This window comes from Sceloporus undulatus, chromosome 5 (genome assembly GCF_019175285.1).
Source record: "Sceloporus undulatus isolate JIND9_A2432 ecotype Alabama chromosome 5, SceUnd_v1.1, whole genome shotgun sequence".
NCBI lineage: Eukaryota > Metazoa > Chordata > Lepidosauria > Squamata > Phrynosomatidae > Sceloporus > Sceloporus undulatus.
In genome coordinates this window covers 19,359,937-19,381,053 of record NC_056526.1, presented here as the reverse complement: position 1 = coordinate 19,381,053, position 21,117 = coordinate 19,359,937, and the positions used below count along the sequence as shown (strand labels likewise).

Below are 21,117 nucleotides of genomic sequence, written 5' to 3'. Positions count from 1 at the left end.
CCGCCAGCACACAGCAACCCCTGTGTTCCCTGAAAATGGCATGAACAAGGCCCTTGTTTGCTTATTTTAATACCAGGGATGCAGATTCCAGTACATGAACTACAGAGCTGTCCTGTTGTAATTTCTACAGGTCTAGTAGTGACCACTGTTGGAATTCCTAGCCCATCCACCATATTATCCAATGTTTAGATAAAGCACCTCTAACTTTCCTCATGAATTTTGATTCTCAAGCAGCTGGTCTGTATTGTTTGACTTCTGCAAAGGCATCTGGGGGCCTAGAATGTCCTCTGTGGAAGTAGCTGGAGATGCTTTGGGGCTTCCTCTGAGTTGTAGCCTGCAGGGCATCTATACCACAGAGGTTAATCAAGTGAAGCAAATTAATGAAGCTAACTGAGGCAGAAAAAGAAATAAGCAAAAGGCCTTTTCAGAGTTCAGTATAAATATAGTGCAGTTTAAGGAGAGGTAAGCCATCTCTGGCATATTTGCTAGTAGCTATACATGGATTTTTTCATAATCTCTCAGAAATGAAGGGTGGCTGCCACATACTCATTTTTGCTACACCATACCCTTAAATCTATCCCCCAACAAAAAGGCAACAATCCAGCCTCTGCAAGTTGCCAAGTCCTGAATATGGCCATGTGCTGTTCCCAGGCTTCCTCTTCCCTGGCTCACAGAGTAGCTCATAACAATTCATACTGTTGATAGACTGATTTGAGCAGGAAGGGATCCAGGAGAATCACAGCCAGTGGGAATATTCTGAAATGCACTGGAATTGTATTATAGAAAATTAGAGAGCTTATGAAGTGATGAGATTCCTATCACAAGTTTTGCTCCAAGAAATGAAAATGACATATTATTCATTTCCATATGATTCTGCATAGAAGTGGAGGCAGGAACAGTAAATATACAGATGTTATTCAGAAGTGCAGGATCTAGGTGTCATTGTTAAACAGTGCATTTCTGCTTGCAGAGGTAATAAAATTACAACATTCAGTTACTTCGAAGTGATCCCCCCCCCCCCACTGCTAGCACTGTTAACAATGCTTTATGGAACACAACTGTCTAATCCTGCCTCTACCCACATTTCAGTATCTGCAACATTTAATGGCTTGAATCTGTTTAATTATAGAGCAGCTAATTGTTCCTGCATGGTATTACTCAAATGTGGGACCATTTCTTTTTTCCTTTCTTTCATAGTGAACATCAATTCCCACAACACTGGCCTAATACTTTGTGAACATTTGCTGTTTTAAACAAAATGTTAACATCAATTTCTTGGGCTGCTGAGTATTATATTGTCCATAGAATTACAAGTTTGGTAGATGACGTGAATGCTGTGAATGTAGTGTATCTTGGGAGATTATCACACAGCTAAGTCCTGCTGGGATAGATGCTGGATCTAAAACTCAAAGACGAATCCTACCACACTGCTCTGTGGCCGGACAGTAGGCAGCCTGTATGCAACCCAGGCTTCTCTGGGCTTCTCCTACAGCTTTTCAAGAACGGGATCAAAAACATTTTTGAAAAGCTGTGGGAGAAGCCCAGGTTACAGGTAGGCTGTCTACTGCCCAGCCACAGAGTAATGTGATAGAATCCATCTTTGAGTTTTAGATCCTGCGTCCATCCTGGCAGGATTTTGCTGTGTGATAATCTCCTTGATTTCAGTAAAGGCTTTGACATGATCTGCCATGAACATCTTGCAAAAAAGCAAGTAAAATGTGAGCTACACAATGCAATTGTTAGTTGTATTTGTAATTGGTTGACCGGCTGAACCCAAAGAGTACTCACCAATGGCTCCTCTTCATCCTGGAGAGATGTGACTAGTGGGTTGCCTTAGGCCCAGTGCTATTCAACATCTTTGTCAGTGAACTGAATGATAGAATAGAGGGCATGCTTATCAAATGTGCAGATGACACCAAATTAGGAGGGATAGCTAAAACCCCAGAGGACAGGATCATAATTCAAAATGACCTTAACAGACTAGAGAGCTGAACTAAAACTAACAAAATGAATTTCAACAGGGAGAAGTATAAGGTACTACACTTAGCCAGTAAAAATGAAATGCACAGATGTAGGATAGGTGACACCTGGCTTGACAACAAGACATGTGAAGGGAATGTTAGAATCTTAGTAGATCACAAGTTGAACATGATTCAGCAGTGTGATGTGGCAAAGGCCAATATGATTCTAGGCTGCATCAATAGGAGTATAGTATTTAGATCAATGAAAATAATAGTACCACTCTATTCTGCTTTGGTCAAACCTCACCTGGAATGCTGTGCCCAGTTCTGGGTACCACATTTCAAGAAAGAAGTTGACAAGCTGTATCGTGACCCAAGAAGGGCAACCAAAGTGGTGAAAGGTCTGGAAAGCATGCCCTATGAGGAACAGCTTAGGGAGCTAGGTATGCTTAGCCTGGAGAAGAGAAGGTTAAGACATGACTTGATAGCCAAGTTTAAATATTTTAAGGAGTGTCATATCAAGGATGGAACAAGTTCTGTGGCTCCAGAGACTTGGAGCCAGGCTACAAATAAGTGTATGGTGTGAATTGCTGTAGATTTTCAGACATTCACACCAAACTTAATTATCTCCACTTTCTTGTACATTCACACCTATTCCCCCTCCCTTTGCTGAAAATGCACAGCCATGTGAATCCATGCAAACTGTCCAGACACATGGATGGATGGACAGCCACATATTTGATAATGTTCATCCTTGCAGATACTCATATATATTCTGGTAAAAACGGTGAAACCTTTTCCAGTGGAGTGTATGGAGTTCCCCCACAACACTGCAAAAAGCCCAGTTTCCTCCAGATCACAAGTGGGCAGATTGCAGTCTATTCAAATGGAATGAGGAGTGTTTTATTCATTCAGACAAGCCTTCAGACACGGAGCAATGGATTCAAAATTTAGAAAAAGAGATTCCACTTAAACATAAGGAAGAACTTCCTGATGATAAGGATTGTTTGCCTCAGATGCTGCTGCCGAATAACCACAGGAGACCGTGCTGGAGGAAAGGCCACAACTTTATTAAGCAAACCATTGGTAGGGTTGGCACAAAGCATGAGGTCAGGATCTGCGAAATCAAACAACCCCACGTTTGTCTGATTAACCACAACCTGGCACCCACCAGGCATTGGGATGACCTAGGGGCTAAGGAACACCGTATGACCGCATCTCTGCCATGTGTTCACATATTCGCTAAGCCCCTAGTCACCGGGAGGCGCTCTCGCGTTATGGCCCCCGCAATGGCCATACGCCTGCCCTATTCGCCCCCGGGTCCCGACTGACTCCCAAACCAGAGCTCCGTAGCCCTGGTACCACACCGTGCAGATCCTGGCCTATGCTGCCGCCCCAAAGTTGTGACAAAAAACCCAAACCCAAGCGGTGGGTGGGTGGGAGAAGGCTCAGCTCCTCCTCCCTTCCTGCTTGGCTCCTAACCATCTGGAGCCAAGCGCCAACTGAGGGCCGGGGCTGGCAGCACGGCCTATATAGGCCTAAGCCCCGCCCTCAGTACCACCTGACCAGGAGACTCCTCCTCCAGGGCAGCTGAACCAATCATCTGCCCTGGAGGACTGGAACTCCCAGTCACCGAGCCCAGCTCCCAGAGCGTCGCGGGGCGGAAGGACCTCCCTTTCGCCCCGCGCACCAATAGGGAGCTGGGGCAAGCCCCAGAGCACTCTGGAGCTTGTAGTCGTTCGCTGCGTCTAGCGGCAAAGCGTTCAGCCTGCCGAGTCGGGCAACTGCTTTTTGACAGTGCAATATGCTACCTCAGAGTGTGATAGTGTATCCTGCTTTGGAAGTTTTTAAACAGAGGCTGGATGGTCACCTGTCGGGGTGCTTTGATTGTGTATTCTTGCATGTCAGGCAGTTGGACTGGATGGCTCTTGTGGTCTCATTCAACTCTATGATTCTTTCCCCTTAGAGAAGTCTATACACAGCCAGATACTATCTCCATCCCCATCTATTACTTTCTATTTGCACCACAATCAGTCTTCTGTACATAGTGCATGCACAATGAAAATAAGATGGCAAGACTCACTGTTTTTATTATGGGCGCAAGGTATATGAGGCTTGCCTAACCCCATAATTGCTTGGCCCCCTGTGTGATTTAATAAGAACAGGCAGGTGTTGTCATGGAAATCTATTCATTTGCCTTCAGCTGAGGCACAGTGCCAGAACCCACAGTAGGAGATTTTTGTAAGCAACAAATGTGTCACACAGCAAAGGTGTGGTCTAGTAGCCTGCATGCCAGTCAACAGCAAAAACTAACAGCAAAAGCTTTCCAGTCCAAAGTCAGTTATCATCAAAGTCCAAGTCTACATTTAGGCACTGTTGGCATTCTTCTTTAAACGTGTTCTTTGTTTTCACCCCTTGTCAGCCTGGCTAGTGCTCAAAGATGAGATTTTCATCAGGGTATCTTTGCTATATACTGAGAAAATTCTTTCCCTGCTTTCTCTTCCATGTCCACCCATCTGTACTACAAAGAGACATGACTGCTGCAACAGGCACAGTGTACATTATCATTGAATCACTTTATTCCTGGATAACAAGGAAGCATATCCCACTCCTATCACATTAGCTGCATAGCTGAGTGTGGACTTTTGAACTACATCTAATGCAAGTCTAATAAGTAGAGATCATCTAATGTCTGTATTCTGTACAATTAATAACACAGCACTGGTTGCTAAATTAACATCAAATTGCAGCACATGTGGGACTGAATTTTTCATCCATGTAGTTTTTCAGCACTTGCATGAGCTAACTTTGCTCCTCAAATTTGGGAGCTGAGAAATGAGCTAACATAATCTCTGGCATATATCCCTCTGCCCTTCCAGAACATATATACCCACTAATCATTCAGCTTTAAGAAGTGTTCTGAACAGTGTGACAGATCACTCTCTACTATGTTAAACCTTAGCTGATTCAACAAAAGGTTCCATCTAACTTGCTTTACCTCTATTGTTCTCACAACCCAAATTGCTAGATAAATTTTATCAACACAGTAGCAGCAACAGTAATAATAAAATTAATAATAAATTTTTTATTTCTATCCCACTTTTTGCCAGGCAATCAAAGTAAACAGTAGTCCACTACCGTCAAAAACCCTGAGGTCTATTTCTTCTTAAAGGTTAGTTATTTGTAAATGACAACTAGAAGTAATTTCACTACCCTTTCTTCCTACTTTTCACCAAGTTTTCCATTATATCGGTATGCAGATGTTTCTTAGCATTCACAGATCTAACAGAGTAAAGTTCTATGGGGGCATACAATGGGCTATTGGTACCTACTGGGGTTTGCTTCCAGGATCCCACCCCACCCCAAATGGATACCAAAATCCATGGATGCTCAAGTTCCATTAAATACTGTGGCATAGTAAAATGGTGTTCCTTATATAAAATTGCAAAATCAAGGTTTGATTTTGGGAATTTGTTTATTTATAAAATATTTTTAAGCTATGGATGGTTGAATCGATGGATAAAATATCCATGGATATGGAAGGCTGACTGTAGTATCACAAGAGCCAGAGCTGACAAATAACAGCCTTTTCTTCTAAATGCAGGATGTAACACCTGCCTCTTCCCTAAGGAAGGGACTATGTAAAAATACGGTTGAGGAGGAGGGAGGTACCACATTAAAAAAAGAAAAGAAAATTAATGCCAATCTCATAATTTCTGCAGAGCTCAGAATGGACACCAACTGTCTGTCCAGGGCTAAAAAGGAGGATTAGAGTCCTGAGCTACTACTGACCACGAGATTAACCTCTGCAGGAAATTAAAGTGCCTCTGGAGAAGGCAGTTTCCTCTGTAGCTGAGAGAGACAAAAATTGGGGTTAGGATTAGAATTGGCAGGGCCGGTGATAAGCTGTCACTCGCATGTGACAGTTGCAATCTGAATGTGAAAAAAGTCTCTTGTCTCATATGGAATCCCTTTCCTTGCCTCAGAAGGGGTATTTTCACCCCCAAAGCAGGGATTTAGAGAACTGTATTTGACGGAAGCAAGAGGAAAACAAGCTGCGACTTGCCTAACCCAGCAGCTTCTGTTCTACTTAAAAATTACAGTATATACATGTGATATAACACAGAGGATTTACACCCTCTCTTTTATGCAACACTGTCATGTTCCTGCATGCTTGATATGACAGTCAGTAGCCATCTAAGAAATTATGAGAGCTGTAGTAAAAAAAAAAGTAATTTACCCAAGCTCTGGTCAAATATGTTAGTATTTGTCACAGCAGACTTCTGACTTCCACATAAATAAATTCAATCCACAGTCACTGATGGTAGTATATTGGATGTAGGGGCAGGCTTGGTGTATGTTTTAATATTTTTGTTATGTATCTATGTTTTGGCTTGAGCCACCTCTATAGCAGTGGTTTGCTGTAATTTTAACCTTATTATGGAAGACAGGACTCAGTTCTCTCTCTTATTTATAAGTTATTAACTTCACTTGAATCAATCCCCCATGTTCTCTCTTTTCCCTTTCCCACCTCTGTATCTGTTTTTCTCTCTCTCTAGGTTGTGATCCAAATCATGACTCAGCAATGAAAGCCCAATATCTAGAATCTAGAGTGTAGGTGAATGGATAAACAGGCCAATCCGTTCATGGAAAAATAAAATATGTGGGAAAGAGTTTGTTTTAAGTGACCTTCCTGCCAGCTTAAGAACATTCAAAGGATTCCTAGAATGTACAGTTTTCTTTCATCAAAGACCCGCACATTGTATGAAAGGATGATAAAGCATCCAGAGGCACCCTAACTCTGCCTTATGCTGGCCATGTGCATATTTTTGTGCACTGAAACAGGAGATTACAAATCCCCCCCCCATCCTTTGCAAATAGCTCCAGGGTTGTTATGACACAGAAAAGACAAGCAAGAGCATCCAAATGTTTACATATGCATTGGGAGGGGAGGAAAGAAGAGAGCGTGTGTGGGAGATAATCTTCTTAAAGCATTCTCTATTCCATGCCTAACTCTGCTGGATTCTTGATAAAAGACTAAAGCAATTGAGGACTTTGGTGCCACTCTCTGATGTGTGTGCATATGTTGCCATGCATTCAGTATTATATCATTACTAGCATCTGCTCCAGCCTTTTAAAGCTACATTTCACTAGTCTTCCAGACATAATCTCTGCTCCTTTGACAAATGCATTTTTCAGTTGTGATTTTGGAGACTGCTGTAGCACAAGATTTGGACATTATCCTGGATTCCTATTCTAGCCCCATTACCGAAGCACTTTGTCTTTCATATTTATATTATTTGTGGGGCAATGTTTGACTTTGAGCATACAATTTGTGAGCTTGGTTATAGTTTGGCTACATCTCTCTTTCATATGGGTCAGTGTGACAACAGAATACTTCTACATCACAGAGAGATATTGCAAGGACGTAAGATAAAAACTGTAGCATTCTTAATAAAGGAAGACAGACCACTTTATATTGAGTACTAAGTTGAATTACAAAACTCTCTGCCCTCAGAATTAGCTTGCATACATGACTACAGAACATAAACATAAAACATACTTATATGCAATGCTCACAATACCATCTTGATACTTTAGAGAATCTTGAATGTCCTAAACTGAGTGAGTGGCACAAAATGAAAAGAACTTTAATATTCTTTGCTACAAAACCTCTAAAGCATCCTGTTCCTTCCTAGTGGATATAACATTTTGGGTAGGGTAGACCAGGTCAAATGAGCTGGTTATTTTTAACTTCAAGGTTGTGAAAGTCCAGGGCTAGATCCCATATAATGTGGAAACTAGAAAAAGTAAATATTAAGGCATCAATGTTCATAACATAGACATTACATTGCACTGACAGACATGCATGTGAGAAAATTAATACAAGCATTATAAATGCTTATGTTTGCAAACAGACATGTATAGTATCTGCTAACATGCACACATAAAAAATCAACACTTATTAAAAACAATACAATGAAAAATGATGAAATTATTAATTGCTAAAATAAATCTTCACAGATTTACACAGCTTCGAAAGCCTCTGCTACAAATTAACTCCAATCCTTCCAAGCGCACCCATTGCCAACCAGAAATTTAAGTGGGGGTGCAACTTCATTCAAAACATAGAATCATAGAATCATAGAGTTGGAAGAGATCTCAAGGGCCATCCAGTCCAGCCTCCTGCCATGCAGGAATACAAAATCAAAGCACCCCTTACAGATGACCATACAGCCTCTGTTTAAAAAACCTCCAAAGAAAGAGACCCCTTCACTCTCCGAAGGTGTGTGTTTCACTCATTAGGTGGAATCTCTTTTCCTGTAGCTTGCATCCAGGTCCTATTCTCTGGAGCAGCAGAAAACAAACTTGCTCCATCCTCAATATGACATCCCTTCATATATGTAAACAGGGCTGTCATATCACCTCTTAACCTTCTCTTCTCCAGGTTAAACATACACAGCTCCCTAAGCCACTCCTCATAGGGCATGGTTTCAAGAACTTTCACCATAATGAACTCTAGTCTTTATCTAGATTATGGTTCAGTCTGTTGTCTCACTTCTATTCCACCACTACCCAGGGAAACCAGTGCAGGGCTTCCATATCTTCCATAGCACCAGGCAAAAACAAGAAATAGAGACAAATATAATCAGCATACTGATGACATTTCCACTCATATTTCTGCATGATTACACCCTGCAGTCTTACCCAGACACAGAACAGCAAAGATGCTAAAGTGAGACTACATGGACTTGAAGGAGTTTTGATAGATCTCTTCTCATGGTATGTGCATCCTCCCACAGTTGCTTCTAGTAAACATTTCTTTGCATCAAAAAATCTGAGAAATTCCCTTAATTAGACATAAGAAGGGACAAGCTATACATGTGTACACACAATGGGAAGTGACATTCTACTCAAATTACTTTCAACTTTTTCAGAAACTAGCCCTAGTAATTATGTTGGCATCTACATAACCAAAGCTCAGAGAGCAGCTGTCTCTGTAATTTTTTCCTGATATATCAGCACACAAGAGTATGGCACGTCATGTATTTACACATGAATATTGGAATTATTTCTAGCATGTGTGGGTGTCTGTCTGTATAGATTCAGCATGAGTGGATGAGTCTTTATATCCATGTTTTTACTCTATAGTATGACAATATTTGAAAATATTTGAAAATAATGGAGCAAACCCATACACCAAGAACAATCCAAATATTTTAAAATATAAATCACAGCAGCAATTATAAATTATAAAGGCATGAACAGCACAATACTGAAACGATCCCGAGGAACAAATCAGTTAAATGTGATTTATTCTCTAATAAACATAGTCAGGATTACACCCTTATTGGGAAAAAAGTCTTATTAGACTAAGCATGATTTACTGCTGAGTAAAACTGTTTAAGATCAAGGTGTACATTCCACAGAAATCACAGAGTTTTAACTTTGCAAAAATGATGAGTAATCCAATAACCTGTCCAGAAAAAGTTCATAAAATCTCCTGTTTTCATATGCATATGAATAACTGAATATTTCAGTTTCATTGATTTGAACAAGACTTTAAACATTTACTTGGAAGTTATTTTAAGGGAGCTTCTGTCCATGCATGTATGCTTGTACCTGCAATCCTATGCTATACCTAATTACAAGCTCAATGTTTTAGATGAGCTTCAGGTAAGAGCTTTTAAAGCCACACTTTACCCCTGTGCTGAGGTACATGGTTCACACCATTAGTGGAGAGTAATGGTATTAGTAATAGTATTTGAATCTGAACATTACATTTTCAATATATTCTCAGTTTCCAATATGAGATCTCACTATGTGCCCTCCATGAACCATGCTTTAATCTTGCCGTTTGTGAATGGCAAGAGAGCAACTTTTCAGAACAAGTGGCTCCCTTTAACAACAACATGCAACATGGAACTCAGTTTAAAATCTTCCCAAGTTTGCCTCCTAGGATTCAAGTAATAAGGGATGATAAGGCTGGGGTGAAAAAAGCTCTCCTTGTCGCAATCACATCTTCTACAGAATTACTTAAGGCAGAGGGCTTCTTTACATGTTGTCACCCCATTACTGTCTTTTTCTTTTGCCTAAAACTAGGCACAAAAGAAAAAAGAAAACAGTAAAGATTCAGCCACCTATCCTTTGAGTCATAATCCATGTATCACTCTTGTTCCTCCTGACTCACCACACGCAGACCAGTGATGTAAAGGATACTAGAGGATGAAAACACGATTTGCTACACCACTTTTTTCCTCTGGCAAAAGCTTGGTTCTAGGCAAACCACAGGACTCATGTAGTACTGAGCATTATTTTATGCATCTGCAGGTGTCCTGTACATCAACATACCAACCAGAGAATCAGAGACTAGACAGACACAGAGGTCTAACCACAGAGCACACAGGCTACAGCAGTATAGCAGCCTTCAAGAAGATATTCTGGATTCCCCTTGCATAGTTGGGCCTCCACATTTGTACATGCATCTCATTTCTCCAGGTTTCTCTTGTTCTCATTGTGGCAGCAGCATGTAGCTCAATGTGAGCTAGAGACACCCACAAGTACAGAGGGGAAAAGGCAAAAGTGAGGTGGCAAAGGAAAAAAAAGAGATAAGAGGATTGAGAGAATAATATACTGCATTTTCAGGAATTTGAGGCATTTTCAGTCCAGCACTTGCAGAAAGTGTGCATGCTCATGAGAAAATGAATGATTGGATGGAGTTATATAGAGTGAGTGTGGGGTGGTGATGAATTTAAAGAGAGAAGAAAAGTTAAAGTGTGTGATGGTTCCTGTCCTGCACACAGCCAGCATGTGGTCCATGAGAATTATCTCAAATGTAACACAGACCTCAACAGAAAAAGATTGTCAACTCTTATGCTCTTTCCTTAACCTGCCTTCAAGGTATGATGAACAGACATTCAACCGGTGCATCTTTTCTCAGGACTGTACCACAGAACAAGGGTACCCTAGCTGAATTTCTTCGTGTCATATGGATATTAAAACCACAGCTATTAAAGATATTTTGTTTCCATTACATTAATTTTGATGAATTTTCCAGAAGATGTTAGTGCAGCATGAACATGAATGACAACTCTTTGATTCTCAAACCAGTAAGGGGGGTTGGGGGCGGGATGCCCCTGCACAGTTTTGGAAGCACAGTTCTCCAGTCATTGAATAAGCATTTGATCATGTTTAGAGAAGGTATAATTCTAATACTACCTAGATTTCAAAAATTGGATGTCTTCATTGTTTCCAACATGTATGTTAGAAAGCAATGAGTATCATTATAATGCTGTATTGACTTTAAAAAGTTAACATAACAGCAATAATGTATGACAGATACACTAATATTGATGATGGAAGGAAACATATATTAACTATAATAGTGGAATATTGGCATTTCCAAACTATTTCGATTTACATATAACATGCTCCAGATAGGCTGTTATATCTGAACACTTTAAGATTTAACCTTTGAAAAAAGTTTATAGCAACTTTTTAGGGAAAAGATGGTAACTTAGAAAGCATAATGTTAAGTTGCTACAGAGAAATATGATGAGGCTGACAACTGTCTGGATGTTGTATTTGTTACGAACCTGGAAGCCATGTTGTCTGATCAGAGATATATTAGTATGTGGGTTTCAGAGAGAGAAAGACTGTAGTTTCTTAGTAGTAGCAGCAAATGCCCCTTTCACATGCTCAGAAGCAGCCTCTGCTTTTATTTCTTCAAATGTTTCATAGCAGTATCATGGCATTTGAATGGGGGCAAGGACTATGATGGGCCACACTGTAGCTTACTTTGAGCTTTATCAAGACTCAACCCTGGAATCTATTTTTAACTCCAAAAATACAGGTGGGGCATCTATAAATAATAATGAAGATATAGAGACCATGCAGAGTACTCTTCCTTCAATTTGTGTGTGTCATATGTTTTTATTGTGGTGTAATGATAAACAAAATGTGTGTGAATATGTGAACAGATTCCACTGGAAATCATTGTGTTCAGTGTAATGTGCAATTCTGCAATGACCTGTGCAAAGAGGCAAATCGTCATAATGCTGCAGTTTTCAAATGATGACTGTGTGTTAGATGAAGCAGAACTGGTAACAAGAGCAATCAGTTAAATAAGATCAAGAAAAGAGTTTCCAGGTTAGAGGATAACATAGTTTCCTGATAGCCTTCACTTCTAGCATATTTCTTTTTTTTTTGGTAATACAGACATTTTCTGCCTTAAAGTTCTCAACACAGCCAGGAGACTTAAGTTGCCCTCTGAAAAGCATCCCTTTGTTTGCACTTGAGCAATACAGGTGGGTCACCGATAGCATCAGAGTCAGCTTGTGACAGCAACAACCCAGGCACAGCCAAAGCTGAGCAGTAGGAGTGGGAATGAAGCAGGCAAAGAGAGTGGCAGGCAGTTCCTAATATCTCAGGGAAAGGACGGGATCATTCCACAACAGGATTTGAAATTGATCAACTCTCTAGCCCAGCCATCCAGAGCAGCCAGCTAAGTCTCTCTGTGGCTGTCAGCTTAACTCTGATGCTGGTTCCTGTGTGGTAGGGGAGTTAAATAGGACACAGACTCGGAGAGAAGCAAGCCTCTTTGCTGGGAATTAAGGAGGCAGAAAAAGAGAGGAAAGAAGGTGGAATTTGGACAGAGACCTGGCAGGAAAGGAGAACATCTCCAGGTAAATGCTTCTGCTTTGTCTTGATTGTTAAAAAAGGAAGAGATGGAAGAGGGATGCATGGTTAAGAGCCTTGGATGTGAGCTCCCAGCTCTGGCAGGCACAAAAGGACTTGAAGCTTTTGCCTTTTGCAGGGAAGTGGAGGGACACATTCCAAGTCAGATTTGGGGAGGAAGATGGTGTGTGTGTGTGTGTGTTTGTGAGAGGGAACAACAGCAAATTTGTAAATATTCCTATATCTTTCCCCCGGTTATTTGTGCCAGATTCTCTCTCTCAAAAGCTTTCAGGAACCACACCAAATCCGTCGCCCTCTGTGCTGTGTGAATTTAAGACCGTTGGGAGGATTTTGATTGCCATCAAAATAAATGAATTGGGGGGGGAGGGAAAGGGATGGATGTGGACTGAGTTTCAGCATATGCATTCGACCAATCTAAAATAAAGCTAAAAGGAGACATAACAGTTTCCATGTCCAGAGCAATGGGGGGGGGGGGAGAAAAAAGGGAAGGAAGTCTGATTCTAGGGGTCCACCTGAGCCAGCAGTGGGTGAGGGAGTTGCAAAATTGCCCCCTAAATGAACCTGAAAGAGGCAGAGGAGGAGCTGTCAGTGAGGTTTCCCTGAAAGGGAGACCCCCCCCTCCGCCTGCATCCCCTCTACTGCTTTGGGCATCTGAAAGGCAAGGGGAGGACCTGTTGTCATGACGTTTCATTATGATCACCAGGGGACAAAACAGGTCATCTTGGTGGTTTCAGTTGAGGATGTGCGCACACACTCACGTGAACATCCACACACCTCTTTTAAATTAAAATCTAATTCCTGTCATTCTTCCAACACTTGACAACCCCATCCTTTGCTTCTTCCGGAATCCAGCTGCTGCATAATTAAATTCCCATTCCCTTCCTTGCTCCCTTCCCCACACCTCACATTCATGATGGGCATCCCCATTGTGAGAATTACATCCCCTCTGCCACCCTGAAGGGATGAAGCGGCAAAGAACTTTTGCTGCTCCCAAAAAACCTAGCTTGGCCCTAGGGGCATTGCTCCAAAGCACTGGTTTCAGCACATTTGGTCCCTGAAAACCACACCATGCAAGTGCCGCACTACAGCTAACTATGAGAGAATTGCTAGGTTATGTGGCATATTTAGGGCTCACCTAGCCTTATTTTTAAAACTTCTTGTGAATGTTGTGGGCATGTAAAGAAGCCTTGGAAGGTGTAAAGTAATCCTAGCAGCACTTGACACAGATACACCTCTCTTGATTTTTGTACACTTGATTACTGCAGACTGTCAGATGAATATGTGAACTATTCAAAAGCATTATGTTTGAAAACACAAGGTCTTTCTGTCACATTAGGTCCAATATTGTTCAGTCTCATATGCAACATCATTTCATGTTGCAGTCATCAAATAGTGAATACAGGAAGTTTATACTGAGTGAGGTGGAAGGTGCGTCAAAGTCAGTATAATCTACACCAGGGGTAGGCAACCTGCGGCCCGCGGGCCGGATGTGGCCCAGCGAGGCCCATGGGACCGGCCCCAGCCCGGTCCTGCCGCCGATTGCCGCCGGGGCCTTTGGGGAGCAATTGTCTATAGAAGCCTCAGAAACATGCATTTATATTAACATTTTTTAAAAAATCAGCAAATTTTTTCACGTGTCCTCCATTTTTTTTAAAAAAGTGTCTTCCATTTGAAAATTTTGTCCTACATTTGTCCTGGTTTATTTATATATTTAATTTTTTAAAAAATTATTTAATTATTTATTTTTTGGCTTCGGCCCCCCAGTTGTCTGAGGGACAGCAACCCGGCCCCCGGCTCAAAAAGATTGCCTACCCCTGATCTACACTAACGTGCAGTGGCTCTAGTATTCCCCAGACATAACTAGAAATTATTGGAGCTGGAACTTTCTTCATTAATAGCTACTGCTCTAGCGCTGAGCTATAAGGTGACCTGACCCCTGGGGTGATTCCTCTTCCAAATGAATATTTGCACATACTTGGGATTAGTTATATTCAAGTCAGAAAGTTTAGTTTACAGGCAGGCTTAAACATGACTAAGACTTCTCTTACTGAAAATTAACGAAAGGTCAGAAGACCCTATACAACCTATTTGTACTTAACAAACAAGGTAGCACTTACTGAGAAGCTGCTGTTCAAATACGTAAAAGACTAGAGCAGTATTTTCAGCAGCTGAAAAACAGATCCAAGTAGAGGATTACTTCAATGTGGTTAGGATAAAGCTTCCAATAAGAAACACAATAAATGGCATATCAGTCCTACTGTGGACTTCACTTGCACACATGCTTCACATGAAAAATAGGCACAAGGCAGATTCAGATATCTTCTTGAGGTCTTTCCCATCTTCTATACAGCAACTCCCAATTGGGGAAGCAATTGAAAACAAAGTTCCAGCTATCCATGGTAGGTATGGAGAGGAAAGGGGGTACCAGAGATTTTTTTGGCACAGTTACTTCCACTCTATACAATAAATGCATGTTTGTCTCTTATTTGTTGCCTGTAATCTGCACATCTTCCCTCAAGAAAGCATTTCTATTGCAGACACAATGCTTTGTTTCAACTCTCAAAAGGGTTATTTTTGTAAATGCAATACTCCCTCCAGGTAGCATGTTTACTGCTATTGCAATTTTTAATGTCAAATATTATTACAAAGAATGTTAAGAGACACAATGGATATCATTTATTATATGTTTCATGACCAACACCACAAAAACCTATACTTATGCCCCTCCCATTCACCTCTAGACATACCTTTTTATTACCTTTTAAACATAAATGTACACCTGTACACTGCCATGATGTAAAAATCTGATAGACTTTCATGGATCTAGCCATTTTAAAAGCACCATGAACACTCCTTGTTCAATACATTTTGACTATTCCTGCTCTCTGTCATTTGTACCTTAAGATCTAGTTTTTATCATACTCAGGAGAGCAACCAAAATGGTGAAAAGTCTGGACACCTTGCCCTAAGGGGGCTTAGGGAACTGAGTATATTTAGCTGGGAGAAGAGAAGGTTAAGAGGGGACATGATAGCCATATTTAAATATTTGAAAACGTGTCATATTGAAGAAGGATCAAGCGTGTTTTCTGATGCTCCGGAGACTAGGACAAGGAACAATGGATTAAAACTACGGGGGGGGGGGGGGGGGGGGAGGATTCTACCGAAACATTAGGAAGAACACCCAGATGGTAAGAGCTATTCAACAGTGGAATACACTTCTTTGGAGTGTGATGTCATTTCCTTCTTTGGAGATTTCTAAAAAGAGGCTGGATGGCCATGTGTTGGGAATCTTTGAGTGTGTATTCCTGCATGGCGGGGGGTTGGACTGGATGGCCCTTGTGGTCACTTCCAACTCTATAATTCTGTATGAGGTAGGGCTGATCTTATATTTGCTATCTAGAGTGCAACTCACCCTTCCCCACTCCTCCCTCTTCCTAAGTGACTGGGAAGTGTGTCCAGGTACAATGCCTACCACTGCTTATAGATATCCTAGAACAGTTTCTGGGAAAGCTCTAGAAAACCTACAGGCAGCATGCACACCTAGCACCACCCTGGAGGCACTCCTACTGCCTGTCAATCCACGATGGCCATTTTAAACAACCTTCTTAAAGAAGACTGTAATGATGCCAGCTTTACTAGTCAGCTTTACTGAGGTCTCTTCCAGACCTATATGGATGATTCTGTTAGATATCTGACAGCCATATGCATTTTGCTCTGCTTTTGTCTTCTAGATTAGCCAGATTGTTGGTCAGTCCGGCAAGAACGTGTGCCAGCCTGGCAGGCAGGCACAAGATACTGTGGGGAAAAGAGCACCCATCATGTTGTCTCAGAGTGGAGGCTACTGGTGCAGCAACAGGCTTTCCCTGAGATGGAAAGAAACTAGCTGTAAGTATTGTCCTGTTTGTTGTGAAACAGGGGGCTAATCTTTGATTCTCAAATAATGAGAAAAGAGACAGCGGAGGGTGGAGAATAACCAGTATTTTTCCTTCAATAAGAAGGGAATGATAATCCTGGTCTAATTCTTACTTTTTAAAATATAACGAATGACAAGAAGTGTAATTCCCAGGGGAGAAATTGCAGTATTTTCACAGGGTAAACCAATAATATGTACTTAGGGCTTCTGACCGAGTGAACTTGAGAACAAGAAAATTGTGGCTACCATGTGAGTCCTAATAGGTTCTCCAAACGTTCACAATTTTCTAAACTTTTCATTGTCCACATAACACAAACCCACATTAGTCATTTTAAATGATATCCTGTTCTCGTAAATACAACTAACCACAACCACTGTTTTGTACTGTACAGAAAGTCGCATATTCTCAGGGGAAAAAAGCTTAGATGCCACATTATTCTGTACTAAGGATGAGTGATCAATAATGCACATCTGAAAAGACACACTTATTAATGAGTTATTACACACTTATTAATACACACTTATTAATAATGGTCTGTGTGTCCACTAGACCATTTAAATTAAATGGCCATAATTTAATTTAAAGACATAATTTCTCAATAAACAGTTTCTCCCTACATTACAGACTGTACTTTTCATACTTCCAAGTTTTACAGATGTCAAAGGCAAAAGAACAGTTGGCGTCATTTGTGAAGCAACCTATGTTGGGTCAATTCAATTCAACTGCTACTTGTAATGACTCTGGCAGTGTGTTGTCAGTAAAATGTGATATCTAATGAGACTCAGGCCTTTTACAAACTGCCAAAACAAAGCTGCTTTGGGTCTCTTTGGAGGTATGCTGTTTGAATGATGCATGCATCCTAAGAATCCGGAAGCTGCACCAAAGCTGCACTCCAGTGTTTAGGAATGGAGTGTGGCTTTGGCGCGACCTCCGGACTCTTAGGACCCATGCATCATTTAAATAGCATACCTCCAAAGAGACCCAAAGCAGCTTTATTTTGGCAGCCTGTAACAGGCCTAAATAAATATTTAAGTCACTCCCAACAGCACTGGAACACTGATGTGCCCACTAAAAAGTCTGCATGCACACCCCAATTTCTCTTTTCAACTAATAGCCTCCAAATGAATCTATCTTGCCCATCTTTACAGTACCAAATCAATCCTGGCGCATCAGCTCCAGAGCTGGAGAATGGGGAGACTTCAAACTAAGAACAATGGAAGCAAAAGGGAGGTTAAGTGTATTTCAGTGCACCACCAAGCAGTCTTTGCAGTGCATTGTGAAAAGTCTTCATTAGTGAGGATACATGCAGTTAAACTAAGCAGGAGGTAGAGACTCCCTTCCAAATGTGTGACTAGAGGTGAGGATGCTAGATGTCAATGAAACTTGCTAAGGGAATTAGTTCCTTTTGCCCAGAAGTCTTGCCTTTGTTATACACTCTTGCCTCCTAGACAGCTGTTATAAATTATTTACTCTAACTGCCACTGAGCCCTTGTCTAATCTTATATTGCCGGATCATTTTACTAGAGTTCTGAGCATCTCACACAGTAACATTACCTTTCCTTGACATAAGAGCATACAGTACGCTGGATATTTCACTTAAACTATTGTTTAGTAGCTACCATGGCTTTTCATGGGATGAAAACTATCTAGCTGCATTGTTGAGCACCCACAAATAAAATGGCTTTTGAGATCTGAATATATTCACCTGTGTCTTTACTAAATCATACCCAGGCCTTACCATTGTTTTTGGATAGCTGATAAAAGTTGGAGCCTATGTTTCATCAGCAGTATATGGGGACCCTCCCTCTCTTGGCCACCCTTTTTGATGGTATAAATTAAATTCCTGAGCACATCATGCACTCTGGTCTTTGGAAGAGGCAGAGGTACAACTGCACTAATAACAGTATTGCACAGGAGCAAAGTCAGAGGCTAGCAAACAGGAAAGCATTTGATTAAATGAATACTGAAGAGTGGCTCCCATATAGCATTTCGTGATATATTCTCACCTTTCTCTACACAAAGCAGCTAAATGTTCTCCCATCATCCCAGATGTCACTGTATTATTAATATGGTACTTCTGTCAAGCATCCAAGAAAGACAGGATCACTTGAACGATTCATGTCACTTTCCCTTCCTTCTTGTTCTTTCAAGCATCACCATTGCTCCATAGAGTGAGAGGCCTCAAGGGGAATTAAATACTTGTGGCCAGACAATATCAGCTCTAGTGCCAACAGAATCTCCTTTCATGGTACATAGCATCTTTTGTGACATCTATAGAGTTGACCATGACCTCTGCTTGGTAAGAAGGCAGCTGTGAGGTCTCAGAAAGGACACTCCTGAGCTCTCTGGTTTTGTTCCTGTTTTGGTTTATGAAAGGTGGTATAGCAGCCTGAAACAGAATCTCCTGTAAACCTACACAGATAAGAATTCCATTAATTTTGAGGAACAAATTTATGAATAATCCTACAGATTAAAGTTCCTCTTTTTGGAACTTTAATATTTTAATGACCATATCACTTCACTGAAATAATGCCAGCAATCAGGTACAAATGGAAGTATTGTATAAAGTATCTAAATTTCAGATTCTAAAATAACAAAGGGGATAGAAACAAAACTTAGAGCCATCAACATTCAAGTTTATATTCATATTCAGTAGCTTTGGACTTCACCCAAATCCAAAATCTATGATGTGTTTAGAAAATGGAAACAGATTGAAATTCATACTTTTTCAAATGCAGATCAAGAGGGGTAACCATGGAGCACATTTATTCATCTTTATGGTAATTAAAAACAGGCTGAACCCTTTTTTGTTATAGTTCTGTCGTTTCTTGTGGGAAGCTAGAGGCAGTACCTTCCCTTGGGGGGAATCATGTCTTTGGAATTTACTGCATGCTGTGTTCTGACCTTTGAGTATTTGTTGACCTTCAGAAAATGGTGCAACACTTTTTAAGGGCTGCCCTACATCCCTTCTTGACCTTTAGATGGTGTTAGATAAATGCTCAAACTATACTTTGGTAATTTACATGCAACCAGTGTCTTTGACATGTGAAACAAAACATACATTTAAGTAAAGCAACTGCTGGACTTGAAGTTATCCCACTCCACTATGATTCTCATTCTCAAGAAAACACCAAATAATAACTTGTACTTTAAAGTGTATCTTAAAAGTAGGTAAATAAGTAACACAAAACCAATTCTTATGGAAACTGAAATTTTAGAAAGACTTGTCTGTTGTCTGTACAAGGTCTGAATTGTCTCTCAATCTTGCTTGACATCATTTTATCTATGATGGTGTTACAACATTAGAGGAGCAAAGCCCTCTGGAGTATAATGACCTTTCCCCCTCACAATATTATAAGGATGTTTACTCCTTAGTCCTGCTACCTAACAGGTGAAAGGAACCTCACATGGCGGGAATTCGTCTAGCAGCAAAGAACTCATCTGTTCGAAAGTTCATTTGGTTCCCAATCTTATAATATTATTTTAAGAGGGCAAAGGTGATTGTTCTTTTAAAGTGGATTCACCTAAATAGATAAGGAAAAATAAAGTAGTGACTGGGTAGAGTAAAGCTAGAACTGAGTGTTAACATACTATCATTTGGGTCAGGAAATAGATTCTATTCACTGGATGTTACTTCACTGGATTCTATTCACTGGAAGAACATATTTCTGCAACTGGCTACCATGCTGGGCAACATTCATAAATGAAACTGTATGTGGATATAATCAAGGAGAATGTTTTAATATGCATTTGTTCTCCATTTTCTGTAGTGCTTGCCTGTTGGCTTTCATTCTGTGCAGCAGAGTCCCTCTTTGCTTGCCCATCCTCTTGTAAGTGCAACAGTGGTACTCTGGAGGTGGACTGTAGTGGCCTGGGTCTTTCATCCATCCCTTTTGACATTCCTTCAAATACTAGGACCTTACTTTTCCTCAACAACCAACTGAGCACCTTGTCAGAACAAACTTTTTCCAACCTCTCTGCTCTCCAGAGACTGGATCTTTCCAACAACTTTTTGGACCAACTTCCTGAGAATGTTTTCAGAGACTTAGTGAACCTCACTGAACTACAACTGAGGAACAACAGCATCAGGAATTTGGATAAAGAGCTTCTTCAGAACACTGTTCTTCTGCGTCAGCTGGATCTCTCCATCAATGGGCTTGCTCAAATACCTTCAGGCATATTTGATGACCTCCCTTCTCTCCGTTGGCTCTCTCTCAGGTCAAATCGGCTGCAGAATTTGGACAGGGTAACTTTTGAGCCATTAGTCAGCCTGCAGCAGTTACAAGTAGGAGACAACCCCTGGGAATGTGATTGTAATCTCAGAGATTTCAAATACTGGATGGAATGGTTCTCTTATCGAGGTAAGTACTATTGAAGAAAGAGTCAGTTATTAATGCTGAAAATTGTTCACTTCTACTCTTTGGTGTTTTAGGGAGCTTGAAAGAAAAAACTAGACAGAAAAGGGAAACAATTTGGACAGATGAGGTTGACCTAAACTCTAGTTCTTGGACCATTAATAATAATAATAATAATAATAATAATAA

At 40.8% G+C, this 21,117-nt stretch overlaps 2 protein-coding genes across 4 annotated transcripts in view; one reads left to right on the top strand and one right to left on the bottom strand.

The window, feature by feature from the left end:
• The window catches only part of LOC121931953 (voltage-dependent calcium channel subunit alpha-2/delta-4-like), a 58,152-nt gene extending 56,339 nt beyond the window's left edge, over nt 1-1,813 (bottom strand). Inside the window, exon 1 of the mRNA XM_042470130.1 lies at nt 1,789-1,813. The gene's annotated coding sequence lies outside the window, so the exon portion shown is untranslated. The remainder of the gene's footprint in view (nt 1-1,788) is intronic.
• The window catches only part of LRTM2 (leucine rich repeats and transmembrane domains 2), a 57,300-nt gene that overhangs the window by 27,150 nt on the left and 9,033 nt on the right, over nt 1-21,117 (top strand). For 2 of the 3 annotated variants that reach the window (XM_042470129.1, XM_042470127.1), the window contains exons 3-4: nt 16,391-16,544; nt 20,344-20,934. In XM_042470129.1, the coding sequence (XP_042326063.1) occupies nt 16,478-16,544; nt 20,344-20,934 (658 nt within the window). In that variant the 5' untranslated portion in view covers nt 16,391-16,477. Of the gene's footprint in view, nt 1-12,187; nt 12,647-16,390; nt 16,545-20,343; nt 20,935-21,117 lie in introns of those variants that run through there. The other variant, XM_042470128.1, reaches the window with a different exon arrangement.